General features: G+C 38.6%; 1 protein-coding gene across 1 annotated transcript in view; it reads right to left on the bottom strand.

Annotated features, from left to right (window-relative positions):
- Nucleotides 1-18400, bottom strand: part of Ttc6 (tetratricopeptide repeat domain 6) — a 194777-nt gene that overhangs the window by 23183 nt on the left and 153194 nt on the right. The window contains exons 22-28 of the mRNA XM_028869755.2: nucleotides 17676-17810; nucleotides 16681-16830; nucleotides 15467-15607; nucleotides 14184-14297; nucleotides 9279-9398; nucleotides 4978-5051; nucleotides 569-779 (exon numbers count right to left, since the gene is read on the bottom strand). Coding sequence (XP_028725588.1) covers nucleotides 569-779; nucleotides 4978-5051; nucleotides 9279-9398; nucleotides 14184-14297; nucleotides 15467-15607; nucleotides 16681-16830; nucleotides 17676-17810 — 945 coding nt within the window. The remainder of the gene's footprint in view (nucleotides 1-568; nucleotides 780-4977; nucleotides 5052-9278; nucleotides 9399-14183; nucleotides 14298-15466; nucleotides 15608-16680; nucleotides 16831-17675; nucleotides 17811-18400) is intronic.

Raw genomic sequence — 18400 nt, 5'->3', positions numbered from 1 at the left:
CTAATAGTCACTCATACATATAACAGTGCCTCTCTCTCCAAAGTCGGAGTGTGGCTATTCAAAATAAACTATGTTTCCTACAGAATGCTGTCTCTGGGCACTGAGAACTACTTCTCATCCATATTATAGGTACTCGGCCTGTGAATAGTGTGAGCAAATTGCGTTGGCTGCCAGTCAGCTCTAGCTCTTTTTAAAGTCATCCAATCCATTCTTTAAATGGACTGTGAATTGTTCATATTGCGATTATAATACTAATTTTAGATTTAATTCTAGGACGGCCATTTTTTTCTCCAACACGTTCCCGGGCATTGGTTGCATTAACAACTTATCCCATCTCTTCCAGCATTATCACATCAGTCTTAGCTGAGCTCGGGCTCATCTGAGCACGTTCTCTGTATTTAATTGAGCCCCTTGCTCCCCACTTTTAGCCTCCATATTACAGTAGAGGAAAAAGTAAATGTTCCTAGACTGAGAAATAACATCTGGGCGCATCACCAGTGAAAAGCCAAATATCTCTTTCTCCTGTCCAAACAATGCTCTCAGTGCTGAAAATGCAGCTCTATTTTACCTGCAAGTTATAGCCTAGGCTAATTCTGGCTTTTAAACATGATGGGTCAATATGCAGCGCTTTCAGGAAGTCCTTCTGTGCTCGTTTTAGGGCCTCGTCTTCTCCATACTCCATGTAAGAATTCCCCCGTCCAATATAAGCATCCAGAAAACATCTGTTAATCTTAACAGCTCTGGTAAAGAACTCAACAGCTCCTTCAAACTCTTTAATTCTAAAAAAAAAATGAAAGAAAGAAAGAAAAGAAAGAAGGAAAACGTCATGCCTTTGGGTGAACTGGTTTGCTAGCAACCTATTTGATGTTTTCTGCACGTGGCTTTCCCAAACGTTTTTTATTATCTGTCATAAGAAGTACATGGGTCGGTATGATCTAAGGAAGTCTAGAAGAATCTCTGGAGATTTTGGTGAGGATAACAAGGGAAGTAAAAATCATTTTCAAGGGCCGCAAGATGGCTCGGTGGGTAAAGGCACTTGCTGCCAAGCCTGATGACCCGAGTCTGATCCCAGGAACCCACATGGTAGAAGGAAATAGCTATCTAATATCCACAAGTGTGTATGCTCACAGTAAGTGAATAAATAAATATAAAAAAGTAAAACTCATTTCATACCACCATGTGGAATGTTATTCTAGAATTCTGTTTTTCTACAGGGCAGTCCCTAAATTTTGTTTTAACATTGATAAGTTACCAACACAGGAAAACATGCACTGATATTGACAACATATGCTATTTAAATTACAGTCTCAATCCACCTAATAATGCTTCAGTCTATAGAGGACCAATATACAATGACAATCTTATAAGCTTCTATCACCTGGAGATGCCATAACTACATTAGTTTATATAAGTATACCTCATTCTCACATAAAAACAAACTTGTGCAATAATGCCTCCTACAGATTTGTCCCATAATTGACTGACTCACAGTATACATTAAAATATATATATATATATATATATATATATATATATATATATATTCTTTTTAAGGAACATCCCATTTCATTGAGGACATCAGTGAAAACAATGGCCTTGCATATGGCTTAACAACTATTTTTTTCAATGCTTGTCCAGAATGCCAGCAAAAATAATTGAGGGCTGGAGAGATGCTGTGGTTGAGAATGCTTTCTGCTCTTGCAGAAGACCCAGGCTAGGTTGCCAGCCACCCATGTCAGGCAGTTCACAAGCATTCCTAACTACAGTTCTAGGGATCTGATGCTTTCTGGACTCCTTGGGCACCCTACACAAATGTGGTGCACATAAACTCATACAGGTACACACACACACACATAAATAATAAATCTTAGGGGAAAAAAACCTTGTGAGTCTGTGTCCACATTTTTTAAATCAAACACCACCCAAAGGTGTGCATTGAGCGCCATCTAGAAGATCACAGGAGGATCGACACTGAAGTAGTAGGACACAGGACATGTGGCTTCGGATGGATCAGACAGGCAACAGTTAACAATGGCCTTCATGACTCATGGAGTAACCTCTGAGTTCATCCTGTGTGTGGTTACTCAGAGATCACAGGACCATCTCCCTGGTTGTTTATAGTGAAACTGCACTGCTTTCTCAGTAGCTGCCACTAGTTAAGATGTACCAGTCCATTTGAACGTGGGGTCATGGTGCCTCTCCAGGTACCATCTTGGTGGATTACATCAGCAATTCGACATATGGATTAGCCCTAGTTATCAAAAATAAAAATGGCACAGGAATTCTGTGTAAAATACATTTGTTGATAGTTTTTTTTATATTCAGTAATTCTACCAATGGGTAGAGGAGTATTTAGTTACAATATGTACCTAGGTGGTCTAAATATTCTGTATTTTTCCAGACCATTGTCATATATTCACTATAAATTATTGAGCATTCTAGTATATTGCCATTCAGTGTGTATCATATCCACTGCTCTTCTTACCCATCAAGGAATTTAAAACTTTGCTATGGGGCTTCTAAAGCACAATCTTTCCTTTTGTGTAGCCTAACCAATTACAAAAGCCCACAGCAGCAAGTCAGACAGTGAATCAAAGCCCATTACACTGTAGGGCAAGTGAATATATAGTGTTGCAGCTATCCAGTTATCAATGCTCACTGATGTGCACTTCAATCCATCCAGCTGAGTAAACAACCTAAAGGGAAGATGTGGACTTTCTAAAGTCAGCTGATAAGCACCTTAAAATCATCCCTGACTGAAAGCCACAGCCAGGCCAGGTGGCAGAAATGAAGACAAGGTGCCCCTCCTCCCACCCCCTTGCTTACTACTGGAGTAAGCCCTAACATGGCAGTTATCCAGTGGGAAGATCTGGAAGAATATCTATATCGCTTCAGGGTAAGTGTTCCTTGACCTATAAGTCATTAAGCATCAGCTGCCATATATACAAAGTACATTAAAAGTTTTCCTGAAATAAATTTTTTTACATGAAGCTTAAAAGTCACATGACCGCTCTCAGGAGGAGCTCAAACTTACAGTGTCTGCTCTGAGTCACCCACACAGGCCCACTGCATTTACAGTAATCACAGATGTGACCAGAGATGTCCTTCTGAACTGTACAAACAAATCACAAATACCTCCAAACACTGAAGAATGTGGCTTCCAGAGTTAGACTTAAAAATAGCTTATGCAAATATCAAAAGAAGTATGATAAATGTGTTTGTGACATACAGCCAAGTAATAGCTATCCTTTTTTAAAATACAAAGATGGCTTTTTCATTGGGATCTAAAAGTTCACATTACCACAACACTCTTGGTGATTAAATTGGGCAATAAGTAGGATATTCAACCTAAGGAATGTTGTCTCCTAGTATCCACAAGAGTGAGAGCTAGAAATATACAAAGAATGCTTCAAAGGTCAACTCCATTAGTTCAAAGAACAAAGCCCTAAAATTTAAAGGTTTATTATTTTTATAAAACTTTCTGAGTTAAAAACTATGTTTTTCCTATCAAAAAAAAATGTCAAAAGTAAGTTCCATAGTTGCAAGCCATTCTTCCACAGTGTAAGTATGTTGCCAAAATAATTTTTCTAAAAAAAATAGATAATCACTAAATATTCCTTGTTGTTAAAGTTCAGTAAAACTGTGAAAACTCAATACACACAGAATTAAAACTCTGAGCTGTGGAGGCTGTTGATTTAAATTCCTAGAGAACAATAGAGAGCCTAGAGAGCTGCTGAAGGTGGGTTATTTGGACCTGCACAGCAGTAGCGGCTTTAAAAAGGCTTGGCTGTTGTGCCCCAAGATCATACTTCATAAAGACATGAGCCCAACACAGGGAAGCACTGGCCGATTCTAACAGCTGTTAAATAGAAGCGAGGCTGAGCGGAGTTGTGGGATGTTTCAAATGTTGACAGATGCAATGATCTCAGACATTTTGGCCTGCACACATCCACCAAAGTAAACACATCAGTCACCATTCCATTTCTTCTTAAGAATGACAAGTGCTTAAAGAGATGGATCACACAAAGATCGATGCATCAAAACAGACAAAGGTATGACTGTGTATAATGAAAGGTCTGAGGCCAGGTTTTAACCCCAAGGCATCTGCAGAATTTACAACCACTATATTACTTTTTTTCTACAATAAAGAACTTCACTTCTCGTGGGGAAATATAGCTGTGTATCTACATCCAAAAAAGGAAAATTAGAATGTCAGTTTCCCAACTAATTCAAACCCTATGCTAGTCTTTTAAACCATGTGTTGGCACAGACGTGCCTCTATAATCTATGAATCACCCCAGTTTATCCTCCAAAGGAACTGGCATCCTTTCCCTTACCAAAAGTAATGGTACAAACTATTATTAAACAATAACATTGTTTCCATATTAAAACCTCTGCAGTTCTGAGGGTTGTGGGTTACTGTTGTTATTTCTAACTGACTTTGTCTATAATGTGTTTGTATAGAAATCTCAGAAAGAGCTAACTCTTCAGTATTGAATTTTTGTAGATTTTAATATATTTTCTTGGATTGTTTTCAGTAGTTTTAGATATATAAATATCTCTGACTGGTGCAAACTTTTCTTGAAAATATTTTAAAATCACTCTCCTTTCCAAGAAATGGGCTTTCTGAACAAATTATTTTATGACTAGATATTTCAAGCTATATATACATTTAATCAACATTTTGTGTATAGGCTTCAATCAAACAGACATCTTCAGTGCATGGTATAGATGTTTAATTGGTGATTTGGTACAAGTCAGTTTCTTAGAAGGCACAAGGGTGTTACTGATAGGTCCTCAGATTCATAGAAGGATTTTTTATACACCCATCACCATTTTTGTAGTCTATCACAGCCACACTTCCCTCCGTCCTTCCCATTCCCTTTTGTCTTCTGGATGGGGCTGTAACTGGTTACATCTGCTGACACCCCCCCCCCCATTGCCTGCTTCCCCTTTGACAACCATGGCGCTCCATACCTGTGGTGGCACATGGCCGTAGCTTGACACAGGCTCACACTTGTCTGGCTGATCAGTGCAGCTTGTTTATAATCCTGAAACAGTTTTATAAGATCTTGTTAATTTGTCACGTATCTCCTTAAAACGTCCTCCCAACTCTGATTCCACCTAAGTATACAGCACATAAAGCATTAAACTAGACATCTTCCTAAACTTTCGTTTGATTTTTTTTTTCTTCACAGAATCTCATCTAATGAGAATGGATGGAACAAGGAATGCCCATCGTTATTAACATTCCGAGTCTGTGTGACTTGTATCCACCGTAAGAACAGGGACTTTTCCTGCCGTGCTGTGCTGTGGTATGTAACAAAGTATCTCATTTACTTCCTTTCATTGTTTATACCACTGGAAACTTCCCTTCTCGGGCAGAAAAGGAAATTCCCCCCTGGAAATTCCAAAAAAAAAAAAAAAAAAAAAAACTTTGGAATTACATGACTTTTGGACAATTAGGTGCCAGGCAGGTAAGTGATGATCAAACAGAACACACGCTGGTTATGTTTGAACCTACTTCCCGAATCCACGCTTCTGGGAGGAGGTATATGATTCTGTGCAAGGATCCAGAAGCCCTCCTAAAGTGGAGAAATGGGAACTCTAACCCGAGGATGTGAAACTTAGAAAGCAGGCAGGAATGAATTTGAATGGCCCTGAGAAACAGGCTGTTTCAGAGAATTTTTTTGAAAGTGCTGAGTCTGCAAGAGAGCCTGCCAAAATGGACCGGAAAATGAAAAATGTTGTCTGAAGCTTGGAATCACCTCAAAATCTTGCAGAATTCTTTTCAGCATGAAAGCAAATAAGAAGAGTACTAAACTTGAATTCATAATCAAATGATATCTATAAAACAAATGTCATGTTCATATGATATATTATATGCCTATGTAGTGACTATATATGACTTATTTACTGGTTGCTATAATGAGGCGAAACACCTTCTAAAGTAAGCGCCCAGAACCTCTAAGAAATAAAAATGGCCGTGATCTTCTCAAGAGATGGGCATCAACAGGAATCTCCATGGGCATTTCTGGCTGTTATTTCACTTAAGCTAAGCTGAACTGTGGGGAGATGGTACACTCTCCTGGCGTGGCAAAAGGAAATCCCTTCAAACGTGCTTCTTAAAAGTAACCATTACCCTCTAACCCCAGAAGGCACTGCTCAACTAGAGAGGCCTTAACCACTCATTCCCCTCCCCTCCTCTTCTCACAAGCTTTCCCTAATTGTCATCAGAGGGAGAGCCTGCTTGTCTTAAGAAGTAGAATGGATTCTCTGCTATTCCCCAAAAAATTGGGGAATAAGGTCAAATTGAAAACTTGGGGTCCCTATGAGAGGAAATGTCCTCATCAACCAATCTCAAAGTGGGGATCCTACTCTTAAAGCTGCACAGCACATTTTCAGACCAAATGGAAGGATCTGGATGGAAATCAGAAATCTGCTATCTCGTCAAATATAATCTAAGTAAGCAATCTACCAGGCATCCCTCGTTCTGTGTCTGAGAATCATTACCCATCTCCTGTGGAAGCTTGCTGCCCTGATTTACCATGCTTCTCCCTCAGCTCCCCTTCTCTGGGAACTACAGATGGTCACATCTTTCTTACTCCCATCACCACCAATGTACTTGAAATGGGAGCTGATGCTGTCTCCAAATCCTCAAATTCTGCCAACTTACTGCTTATTTAAACATGAACCGCTTTATTTTGTAATTTGTAAAGAGATCCAAAGATGTATCTATGTCTATATTATTACTTTTATTCTTACTAAAGTAATTCATTCTATTGTAGGTGGCATCTTATAGAACTATAGAATGCTAAACAGTGACCCTGCCTTCCACTTTTCCTTACTCCTAGTCCCACGCCTTAAGGACAGTTAACTTTATATGTTACTCTGGTGTTTGCCTTCAAACTCCTAAAACACATGAGCGATATATCATATTTACAGCTATTCACTCCTTACATGGGTGAGTTTAGCTCTCTGATGCCATCACTCCACACACTTGCCCCTATTCCATCATCTTTAAGTACCTATGACAATGTGTTTTGGGGGTAGCAATTTTACAACCCTTAAATGTCTGATATTTGATCTACAGCTGCTCATATATTTTTAAAATTAAGGCACCAAACCCCTGAACAGTACCGTGTGACACCTAAATATCATGTCTATTTTTTGAATTCTCTTATTGAATCTATTTTTAATTCCTTTGTTTCACCTGGTAGATTTGTAAGAAGGAAAAGGCACGGGCAAATGCTTCTAATACTATATAACGTACCACTAGCCCAAGGTTTCCAGTCCAGATGCTTCCTGATCCAGCTGGCCCTGGGGACATCAGACAGCTGCCCACCATCTATCTAGTTCTCATGCCGCTTAAGGGTTCAGTCAATCGATCCTTCCAAAAATCTTTTATCCCATAGATAGGCTTTATGACTTTATCTTGTTGTTGTTGTTTTTAATCACACACTTTTATAACCTTTATTGTTTCTTCTCTGTCTGCATCATTTATATGTTTTTATTTAATTCTTAGTGACTTGTTTTCTTTACACAAAGGATCACTACTTTGCTTTTGTATGCTTTCTTGTATATCTCTATCCACATCATTGTATTTGAAGTATATTTCTTATACCCAGAATATGCTAGATACTTTTCAAAATTCCCATCTGACATGCCATTCTTTGATTTGGTGACTTTTGCCCATTTCTACTTAATATAACTATTGACATCATTGGAGTTGAGTCTCACATCTTATGGCTTATTTTCTGCTGGTCTCTTTGACATGTGTTTCTTCATCCTATCTCCAAATTTATTTTGAGGTCTTTTAATATTTTTAGTATCATATTTCAATTTTTCAGTTTTCTTTTGATTGAAAGACCATATTCAGTTAGAAATTTGGATTAAAGAAGGGCTTTGAGCTACAGCTCTGTTATGGATCTCCCCAGAGCAGGGCCGGAAGAGGCCTTACCAGAGGATAAAAAGAGGCCAGAGTGGAATGACTCCAGTGCAGAAAAGAAGACTGATGATAAAATCTGAAGCGAGCATCAGTCACAGCAAGTAGGACCTGGGTTTTAATGGTTAGGAATTCAGGTTTTGTCGGGGGCTATGGGTCACTGCAGGTTTGGGGCAGAGGAATGACTGAGTCTGTTCTATGTTTTAAAGCAGTCTGTTTGACTGCTATGTGGAGAATTCATGTGCCAGGGTAAGCGTGAAAAGGCAAAGCCAAGGGTAAGCTAGTTCAGTAGGCTAGAAGACAGAAAATTCTGTTCTGAGATCTGAGTTCAAATCTCGCCTGGGACTTCCCGGTTGAGAAGAAAATAGCAATTAAAACTGATACAGTTCAAAATATGTTTCAGTGACAGAAAGAAGCAGACTTGCTATTGAGTTAAATGTGTGGTAGGTGAAGAAGAGGTCAAGAGTAATTCTCTCCTGACTCCCCAAACATTAAAACTGCCTTGTTGGAAAGGACAAAGCATTTATAACCTAGTGGGACCTGAGTTCAGATCCTGCCTGCCTCAGTACTTACCGCTCAGAGGTCTTATTTAACCTCTTTTGAAGATTCATTTCCTTATCTCTAAGTTAAAGTTATAAATTTGCAACACTGTCAAAGGTAATGTAGCAAGGAAATATTTCATTATGTAAGGTTATATAGATGTAACAAATACATAAAATGACCATCACTACAACTGGATATTCCATATTTGTATTGTTTCTAAATTTTAATTCCAAAAATTACTGTCAAGTTATAATAAACATTAAAATGAGGATTATGAACTATATTTATTCTACAATGCAATAAATTGAAAACTGCCTGTTTCTTTCCTATATACTTCCATAAATTCCAGGCCTGAAGGCCTAGTCTTAAAGGCTTAAATGGATGTTCTCAGTAGCCCATTCTACCCACCTATGTCCTACCCAGTTTGAAACAGATTTATTTTGACAAATTTCAACAGGAGAAGGAAAATTGTGAGTGAGCAAGAACATTGTAGAACAGAGTAAAATACGTACAAATAATTTTGTTAATTGAATTTTCTATGTACTTCCTTTGGGAGATGATAGCCTTAATTAAAAAATATTAATACATTAACCATTCAGCTGTAATTAAAATGAAGGGAAAGTACTTACTTAGGTTTCATAAAAATTCTATTAATTATCCCAGATATTTCAATACAAGTCTTGCTAACACTGTCACTCATTAACGCTGCTGTTCTGTAGCAATACAAACTAGTTTCTGAGGCTGTCTGAAATCAAGTAGGTCATTTGCCCACACCCACAGGAAGGCTCACCTCCAGTGCAAAGCCATACTGCTTTAGTTCAGTGTAGATGAGTCCACGGTTAATGAAGGTATTTAATGCTATCCTTTCTCCCGCATCAAGCAGCAGCACAATGCCATAATCTCTTAGAGCCTAAAAAGAAAAAAGTCACTTAGAGCCACAGTGCAACTCTTTAGAGCCTTGCTTACCCCATTGCCCTGGGACAAATATGCTTCTACCCAGAGTGGGATCTCAGGATCAGTTCTGGAGTGTGACGTAAGTCTAGGCTCAACTTGAAGATTCCTTTTAGCTATAGTATTTATGGCTAGTGCTGATTTTAAATAAGTACTCACTATGCTTGTAGTCCACATGCCATCTGTTTGCCATGCATGCTCATATGCATTGCATAGTTTGGAAGGAAGGGACTCAACAGCCCCCCAACCCCCACCCCGACACACACACACACACACACACACACACACACACACACACACACACACCATACACACCCACCAGATACTTTCTCCAAATATCACATTCACGTGAAAGCCAAGTGGAGTTTCCTGTTTGAAATTTAAATTCTTTTTAGGATTTCATTGACTTCCTCACTGAAGTCTAAACTGCAGGAGGCAAGTGCTTAATCTTTTCATCACTGTAAACCTAGTGACAAGCATCTTGCCTTCACATAACAGGCATTTGGTAAGTTTTAATCAAAGGGAAAACAATCACAAATTTACCAAATGAATAAACCACCATGAAAAGGGATCACAACAAGACTGAAGAGGGAAACAGGGAAGTTTGCAGTATGTTGATAAATCGACTCATTGTTTTTAAAGAAAGCAACCTGAGCTTGAAGAATGAATGCACCAAGAAGGAACCACTTTTCCATTGACCGAGGAGGCAAAGCTTCACTGATGCCGCCTCTGCACTAAGCACTAATGGGTGCATGCTTCTACATGATTTTTAGTGGATGATTTGTTCAAAAGAGCCACATGGTTGGTCAAACAAGGCTCATTCGTGACTACAGTATCAGCTGACTGCAAAAGGCAAAATAAACAGAATTTAACTTTCTGCCCACTTGCCCTTCTCTCCTATTTCTCGGCATGTGTGTCTAAAGATACTGTACAATTAGAGATCTTATATGTATCCTGCGATATAAATATAAATGTTGTTAGGCATATAAAAATATTTATCAATACTTGAAGAACCACCTGCACTGTTCATTACACCTTGTCTGGCTCACTACTTCTGTGGACTCACAGACTGCAGAGTGTGTAGGACGCCCTAGAGAGCCATCAAGCAGCTGAACATGAGAAAAGATTTTAAATGAGAGTTCAGGGAAGCCCAGGGTGAGTGGTGGAGATGAGAACACTGAAGGTGCTTTCTGGTTTGGTTTTTCTTTGTTTTACTGACCCTTGAGATAGAGAAGGTCATACCATGTAACTCTACCTGGTCAGAGCTTGCTTTGGAGACCACATTAGCCTTGAATTCGTGATCCTGATGCCTCAAATCTCTACAATCTGAAATCGCAGACATTTCCCAGTTTGTCTAACCTAAAAGTTTTGGTTAAGAGAGCAAGAGCCATAGCTTTCTCTGGATTTGTGTTGTCAGTTGCTGTTACTAGATTCTGAGTTTAAGAAAAGTAGCCTAACTTGAAGTCTGTTTCCTCAGCTACAAAACTAGAATATGCTGTGGGATGTCTTTCTGTACACTGTGAATATGTGTTGCTCTGATTGGTTGATAAATAAAGCTGTTTGGCCAATGGTGAGGCAGAATAAGGTTAGGCGGGACATTCAAACTGAAGAGACCGGAGAAGAAAGGAGAGTAAGAGAAGACGCCAACCCGCCGCAGCAAAGAGCAACAAGATGCCAGCAGACCGGTAACACCATGGCCATGTGGCAACATATAGATTAATAGGAATGGATTGAGTTAAGTTATAAGAGCTAGCTAGCAAGAAACCTGACCCATTGGCCATGCAGTTTGTAATTAATATAAGCCTCTGTGTGTTTACTTGGGACGAAGGGGTTGAGGGAATTGGGTGGGAGAGATTCATCCTCACTGTGGGTGGGGCAGGTCCGGAGAAACTTCTGGCTACAAGAATATTAAATTTTAATACATTTTAGAGTCCACTTACAAATATTGCAAAAGTGTGAGGCCAAAATTTGCACATGAAAAGTATCACTGGAATCTATTTTAAAACTTCTGAATCAAATAGCTTGTAAAATTGCCAGAGAGATGTCTTGGTGGCTAAAAGCACTGGTTGCTCTTCCAGAGAACCCGGGTTTGATTCCCAGCACCTACATGACAATTCGCAACTGTCTATAACTCTAGTCTCAGGAGATCCAACTTTTCTGATCTCTGTGGGTACTGCGTGCACACGGCACATAGGCATATATGCAGGCAAAACACTCATACAATTTACAATAATGAAAGCAAAAACAAAGAAAGAACGAAACCAGTGTAGAAAGTCCTTACCTTATCCCAAGGCCAACACAGCAGAGCATTTAGAGAAAAAAAAAAAAAAAAAAAGTGTGCACAGTACAAATTCTCCATTCTACTGCTTCAGGCCCTATGGAAACTTTGACTTTTCACTAGCCATGACCCACTGCCAGTCTTAGAAGTGCCTTTATCCCCTTAATAAAACCATCCTTTTCCTTCTACTATCTACATGTGTAGCTGTCAAAATCTATGTTTAGGGGCACAAGAACCTGGAAATCCCAATGGTGCTCACCATCCCTCAATTTCTGCCTAAAACAGAAATGCCTTGGCTATATCATGATACAGTGTGTAGCCTGGTGTTTGTCATACAATACGCCATAAATAGAAGGCAACAGCTACTGTTTTCATTATTATAGAATTGTAGAGTCAAAAGCCACCATGCTGTTCTAAGGCTATGAGGACCTGCTGAATGGAGGAAACTGACGATCAGAAAACCATCCTGATAGAACCATGACATGCATAAAGGCTCCTCTGTGGGCAATGAAGGAAGAAACCAAGCATGTAAGTTGCCTTCTTCCTGTCTAACTTCATGATCTACCGGCTGTAGGAGTCGATCTGACAAGCTACTTGATCCAGAGATCCTAAAATAGATTCCAATGTCCACTTTTGTCTGAATATGTTTTTGTAACTTTTCAGAGGGGGTAAAAGACAGCAAATTTGAAAAAAAAAACAAAACTGCCTTTAGAGATTCTAGCTGGTTCAATTTCATTATACTTCTTCAGCTTTGTGTTTCAATAATACATATTTTGGTTTTGCTATTGTTTAAGTGTTATGCTTGAAAACGACAAATGATGACTACTCTCAAGTTATTCAAATTTCAAACAAAAAAAATATTCACCATGCTCAGATTTTAGGAAACTCTATCCATACAGAATGCCTAAGTAGGTCAGCCCAGTGACGGAAGGAATGTAGAAAAGCAGGTGAAAGTCGGCAAAAGGGGAGCTGGTGACACTTTGAAATGACATGCCATCCAATCTGGAGTCAGATGGCTTTCCAAAGCTGCCTCGGGATGGCGAACCCAGAAGGAAACAAAGGTGTGGATGCCGGCACAGGTTTCCAGCTCCCTGTGGGACCTGGGTAAGTCCTGTGGCCTCTCCCTGCTCTCCTTTCCTTGTTAGCTGTAAAATGAGCAGATGAAATGCTCTGGGGTCCTGGCATCTTGAAAACCACCAATAGTTTGCAACCCTATTTTGGTCCCATTTATTCAGAGTCGCTTACGTGGTCTTCATTTACCTAGAATTGGCTTTTCCGCATAACTGAGAAAACATGTGGGAGTTCCTTCCTTGCCCAGCCCATTGTGTTTGGCCTGAGCTTACCTTCAGGCGGGAATGTGGGGTGTAAGGAAGGTCCTCAAAGGCACCTGCTTGGGAGGTCCCTGCTAAATGACCCTCTAGTTAGCTCCTTTAACAACTGCCTTGTTAACAATTAATGATTCATTTGTCTGCATCTGTAGAGGAAGACAAACTTGCCGGGCTAGCTGTCAGGAATGTCACATTCTTCTGCTGGACAGGAGGTTTCTCAGCCTCTGTCCTCCCTGTGACTTCCAAATCTCTGGAAGCTGTAAGCAGCCTTAGCTGAGTTTTACAGACAGAGGAGTGTGTCCACTTAGATCAGTGGGAGTGTGAAGTCCCACTGCTGCTCACTGCTCACTGCTGCTATGGAAAGGGCAGACTTGAGAAAGGAGAAACCTGGAGACAGGGGAAGGAAGCGAGAGCAGGGAACAAACCGCAAGGAGCTTGCAGGTGGGTGATCACACTGAGCTGATTCTCACTGACATCAACCATATTGACAAAGGATGAGGCTCTAACAGCAGCAGGATTAGAAAACACAAATGAGTTTGACAGCGAAATATGGTTGCCGTAGCAAGTTCTGTAGCACATGAGCAAATCCCTGTCAACGGTCCCTGCGGGTGGAACGCGTGACTCAGTACTCTTCACTGCATGTATAGTCTCAAAATTCTACAACAAATACCTCCATGAGCTGTTCCAGCTTGGGTCCGAGTTGTAAAACAGTATTGCTAGTGATCACTTCTACAAAATTATGTATGGCAGTGGATCAGTAAAACATTTACTCAGATGATACTTATATAATGTCTCCTAATTTATATAGGCATTAAAATAATGGTATAGGCATTATAAAATGAAATGACGGTACAGAAACTGAATGAGATGATTTAGCACTAGGAAAGAAATCAATATTATTCTGAAATGGTTCTTCGTGGTTTGTGAAGTTTTATTTGTGTATTTCCATAGGAATTATTTTCCAAGATTATAGCAGAGATAAGTAGAAAATACAGGTGCTTTAAACATGTTTACAAATGCTTTAGCATGCTGCTTATGAAATATTGTTTATTGATTGCTTGTCTAAGTCAAGGAGCCATTGAATGCATGTTGCATCTCGCATGCTTTAAATCTGTCATTTACTAAAATGGTTATTTACCATCTGAAGTTCCCTTATCTTGGTGTAACACAACGCTCTGTTATAAAATGCTGCGTAACTGTTCTTGTCCATGTTGACGGCTGTAGTTAAATCTGCAATAGCTAGCTGGTAACTCTAAAAGGAAAAAGAAAGAGTGAGAAGGATAAATCATAACAGAAATGTTCAATCATAAATTAAGTGTGCAAGCCTATCAGTGTTTGAAGTGTTCCTTTAAGATTCTATGTATCATCTTTAAAATTAGTACAATGAAGCTAATCTTTCACATAGTCCCCTAGGAAGATCTTGGCAGGGATTCTTACAGTTCTTTCACCTCACAAATAAAATTTCACTTTACAAATAAAATTAAGGATGTCAGTAACTTAAATTTAAGCAGTTATGGACTAGAGAGATGGCTCAACAGTTAAGAACACTGGGCTGATATTCCAAAGGACCCAGCTTCAATTTCCAACATCCATAACTCACAAATGTCTGTAACTCCAGTTCCAAGAGATCTAGCACCCTCTTCTAGGCTCCACAGACACTGCACACATACAGTGTACAAACATACATACAGGCAAATGCTCATAAATATAAAATAAAAATAAAATCTCAAACAAATTAATTTAAGCAAATATACAATATTGCTACATGGCTTTGAGAATACGATACTGGTTGTAAAAAGGCAAGCAATCCCTAGTCCTCTGGTGACCACTGAAGGGCTGACTTACTTCTGCCAGTCATGCTGTGGCATCACACAGTCACAATGTTTTCTACTCACGCTCACTTTCGCATCCCCTTCCCTTCTCCTCTGATACCTTATATCACCATTTCTGAACACAATAATAATGGACACTCAATGCAAGGTCTCACCTTTGCTTTAAGGTGCTAATGCAAAATATTCCATATGAAACAGTAATGAAGAGAAGTCAATACTACAATCAGGGAGAAATAATCATTGCACACAGCATCAGATACCACAACCTTTTGCTCAGGAATTTCTATTTAGGAAAGTCAAGCAATGATTTTGTCCTCACCACATATAAATGCATTATTTGAAATGAATAGTAAAATATATAAACATTTCAAAAGTCCAACAATCAAGTAATTAAATATAAATTATGGTGGGATATTATGTATCATGTGTATTTAAAGATTAAGGCCAGAAAGCAGAAAGAACACCACAAGTATATAAATAGCACACTCTCGCGTCCTATATCCGAGGAAATGTAGGAAGTGAATGCCCAGTTAACAAGCAGAGAAACCTCAGCTCTAAACTCTTAGTAAGCCTGGCAGGAAGGGCTTACCCTGTTGTAGTATTTCAGAACTCCTCTGCAGATATAGGCACGCACACTCTCGGGATAAAGTCTGATGGCCTCGTTACAATTCAGAATTGCTTTGGAGTATCTGCCCTTTAAGCCATAATAGGCTACTCGGCATAGATATGCCTTTTCAGAGAAAGGAGAACAGCAGAGATGAATGTTTTAGTAAAATCATCAGTTCTACCAGAATATAGGGAACTTCAAACACATCTATGCTACCTAAAGACAATATTAAAATATAGTTTTCCCCATTTCTTTTCATTAAAAAGTTAAACATACAGCATAATTGAAATAACTTTACAGGGACCATACTTATGGCTACTACTTGGATTCAGTAATCATTACCATGTAGCCTACTGTGTTAGCTTTCTCCATTTTTTCCCCTAAACTATTGAAAAACAAGTTGTATACATCATAAGTTTTCACCCCATTTCCTTTAATATGAGTCTCCTGTGGGAAAAAAAAAAAGACATTGCCCTACATAACCACACCAACACTGCTTATCTAGAATGATTACTAATAATTCCCTAAAATTATCTAGTATTTAGTCAACTCAAATTTCATTTAAAATCAAGAGCCAGTCAAATTTCATCTACTAAATTTTTTTGTTGTCCTTTCAATCTATTAGGAGGCAAAAATCTATTGATATGAAAGCAATAAACTAATAAAATTTATAGCATATAAATTAAAATTCCTAAAGAATAAATTAATGTATTTGAAATATTTACATATATCATGATTCACAAAATATTGTTACAAATGCAATATCTATTGTCAAAAAGTAATACTCTCATTCCAAAGAAGAATACAAAAATTTAGATTGTTAAAATATAGTTAAGTGGTATCAGATATGATAGCACACATCTGTAATCTCTAAACTTGAGAGGCAGAGGTAGAAGGGTCAAGAGTTCAAGGTTATTCCCTACAACCTAGTGAGTTCAAGGCCATTCTGTGCTCCATAAAATGCTGTCTACAAAAAAGAAAAGAAAAGAAAGAAAGAAAGGGTGAAAAGGAGAAGGGATAGAAGAGGAGAGAAGAGGAGAGAGAGAGAGAGAGAGAGAGAGAGAGAGAGAGAGAGAGAGAGAGAGAGAGGAGAAAGAATTGCTTTTGCTTTTTATTACCAAATACATACAAACTATTCAGTAGTATCACCAAAACTAACCTATTCTTCCAGTCGCTGATGTCATTTATTTAAATACCTGGTAATGTTTGGGATTGAGAGTAATCGCCCGATTAAAATCCAGAATTGAGTTCTCTTTGTTGAGTTTCACTTTACAAAGTCCCCGGTGATAAAAGGCTTCTGCAAATTCAGGATTTGCTTTCACAGCTTTTGTCAAAGAGTCAAAAGCCTGGAAGAATGTGTTGAAGCACATACCGCTCAGTGACAGAACACACGAATTCAGAAGATGGATAAAGTGTGGACACGTTACTGAAAAGCTTCACTCGAGGATTCTTTTCAGGAGAGGGGCTGTTTAAAATACGTTCTCCCAAAGAACCTCATAAAACAAACAAGCATAATCCTTAGAAATAAGTCAGACTTATAATTAAAGGTCCCATTATTTCCAGATAAATAGCTATGTAATCCATGTTGGTAGATAACAGTGCTTTGAGGTTTAATTTCAATCATTATTCTTTGGATTTCATTAATTCAAAGAAACCACAGACAGAAGCATTCATTTCTCCTTTCTGGCCCAAGAACTACAGCAGAAACGTAGTTGTTTGGTTTCAGGATAAAAGGGTGCCACAGTTCCCCAATGTATCTAGTCATAATAATCAATTTAAATCTGAATTCTTCAGTTATCAATAAGGAAAGTCATAGAATGTTCTAATCATCATCCATTTAGTCTTCAGCACATTAAAATATTCAATTTAACTACTTATAATTTAATAAATCAAATTAGTATGATGACATTATTTTCCTGCAATAATTTCCTACAGTTAGATTTACTATTTTGGTGAGAAACATGTATTAGCTTTAAAATATTATTGGCAAATTAGTGTCAAATAAAATGTGCTGATATTTAATTTAAAACAATTCATGGGGATTACAGGTGCAGGCTGCCAGTTAGGAGCCAAGCTTTAGAAGCAGTTTTGGTCAGTTGACTTCTTGCATTATTGTGGGTAGCCTTCAGAAACAGAACTGATGCAAGCAACCAGTTTGGAAAGTCACAAATAATCGCTGCCTCTAAGGTACCATTTGTAAGTTGCCTTCCTCCATGTAACAAAGACCCAGGTTATACAGACACTCTGCTGAAACAGCAACAGCAGCCGGTCCTTTGTCAGAAGTCGAAAACATTTCCAAAGCCTTCTTAAATATTCTCACAGATTCCTGTAAGGATAAGAACAAAGGAAAGAGATGAAGGGGATGTATTTACTGGTTACTTGTTCAACATCACAACCTTAAATGTAAAGAGAACTCAGAGCCCACAGCACCTTGGCCCTCACGTCATACAAATGCACACAGATCTAACAAGGACACAAATGTCCTTATACAACTGGGGGACCCTGTTCCGGAGGATGAACCCAGCAAGTTCCACCCAGGGGCCATCCTATACACCAGGTCTGAAGCAGGCTTGCATACATGGATTTTTGTAACTAGCACTTCTAAATTCTAACATCAGACTTGAACTCGTGGACCATTTGCTAATAATTACCTGGTTGTTACCCTGATGACATGTTGGGAAGTTAGCAGGCAATAGAAGTATTGATGATACCTGATACAATTTGTCTGTTTTACTCTTAATGAGAGAAAACAAGTTTCATCAAGTTACCCATATAAATTTAATAATATTTTTATTGGAACCCACTAATGATAAAGAAGTTTAATTTCCCAGATGTCATTTACTAATTAACAAATCATCATATGAATCTAAACACAAATATCAAGTTTAAACACATTTGTTGTTACTGTCTATCTCT

Source organism: Peromyscus leucopus, chromosome 14 (genome assembly GCF_004664715.2).
Source record: "Peromyscus leucopus breed LL Stock chromosome 14, UCI_PerLeu_2.1, whole genome shotgun sequence".
NCBI lineage: Eukaryota > Metazoa > Chordata > Mammalia > Rodentia > Cricetidae > Peromyscus > Peromyscus leucopus.
The sequence above is the reverse complement of the archived record's forward strand: the minus strand, read 5'-3'. Positions and strand labels throughout refer to the sequence as shown.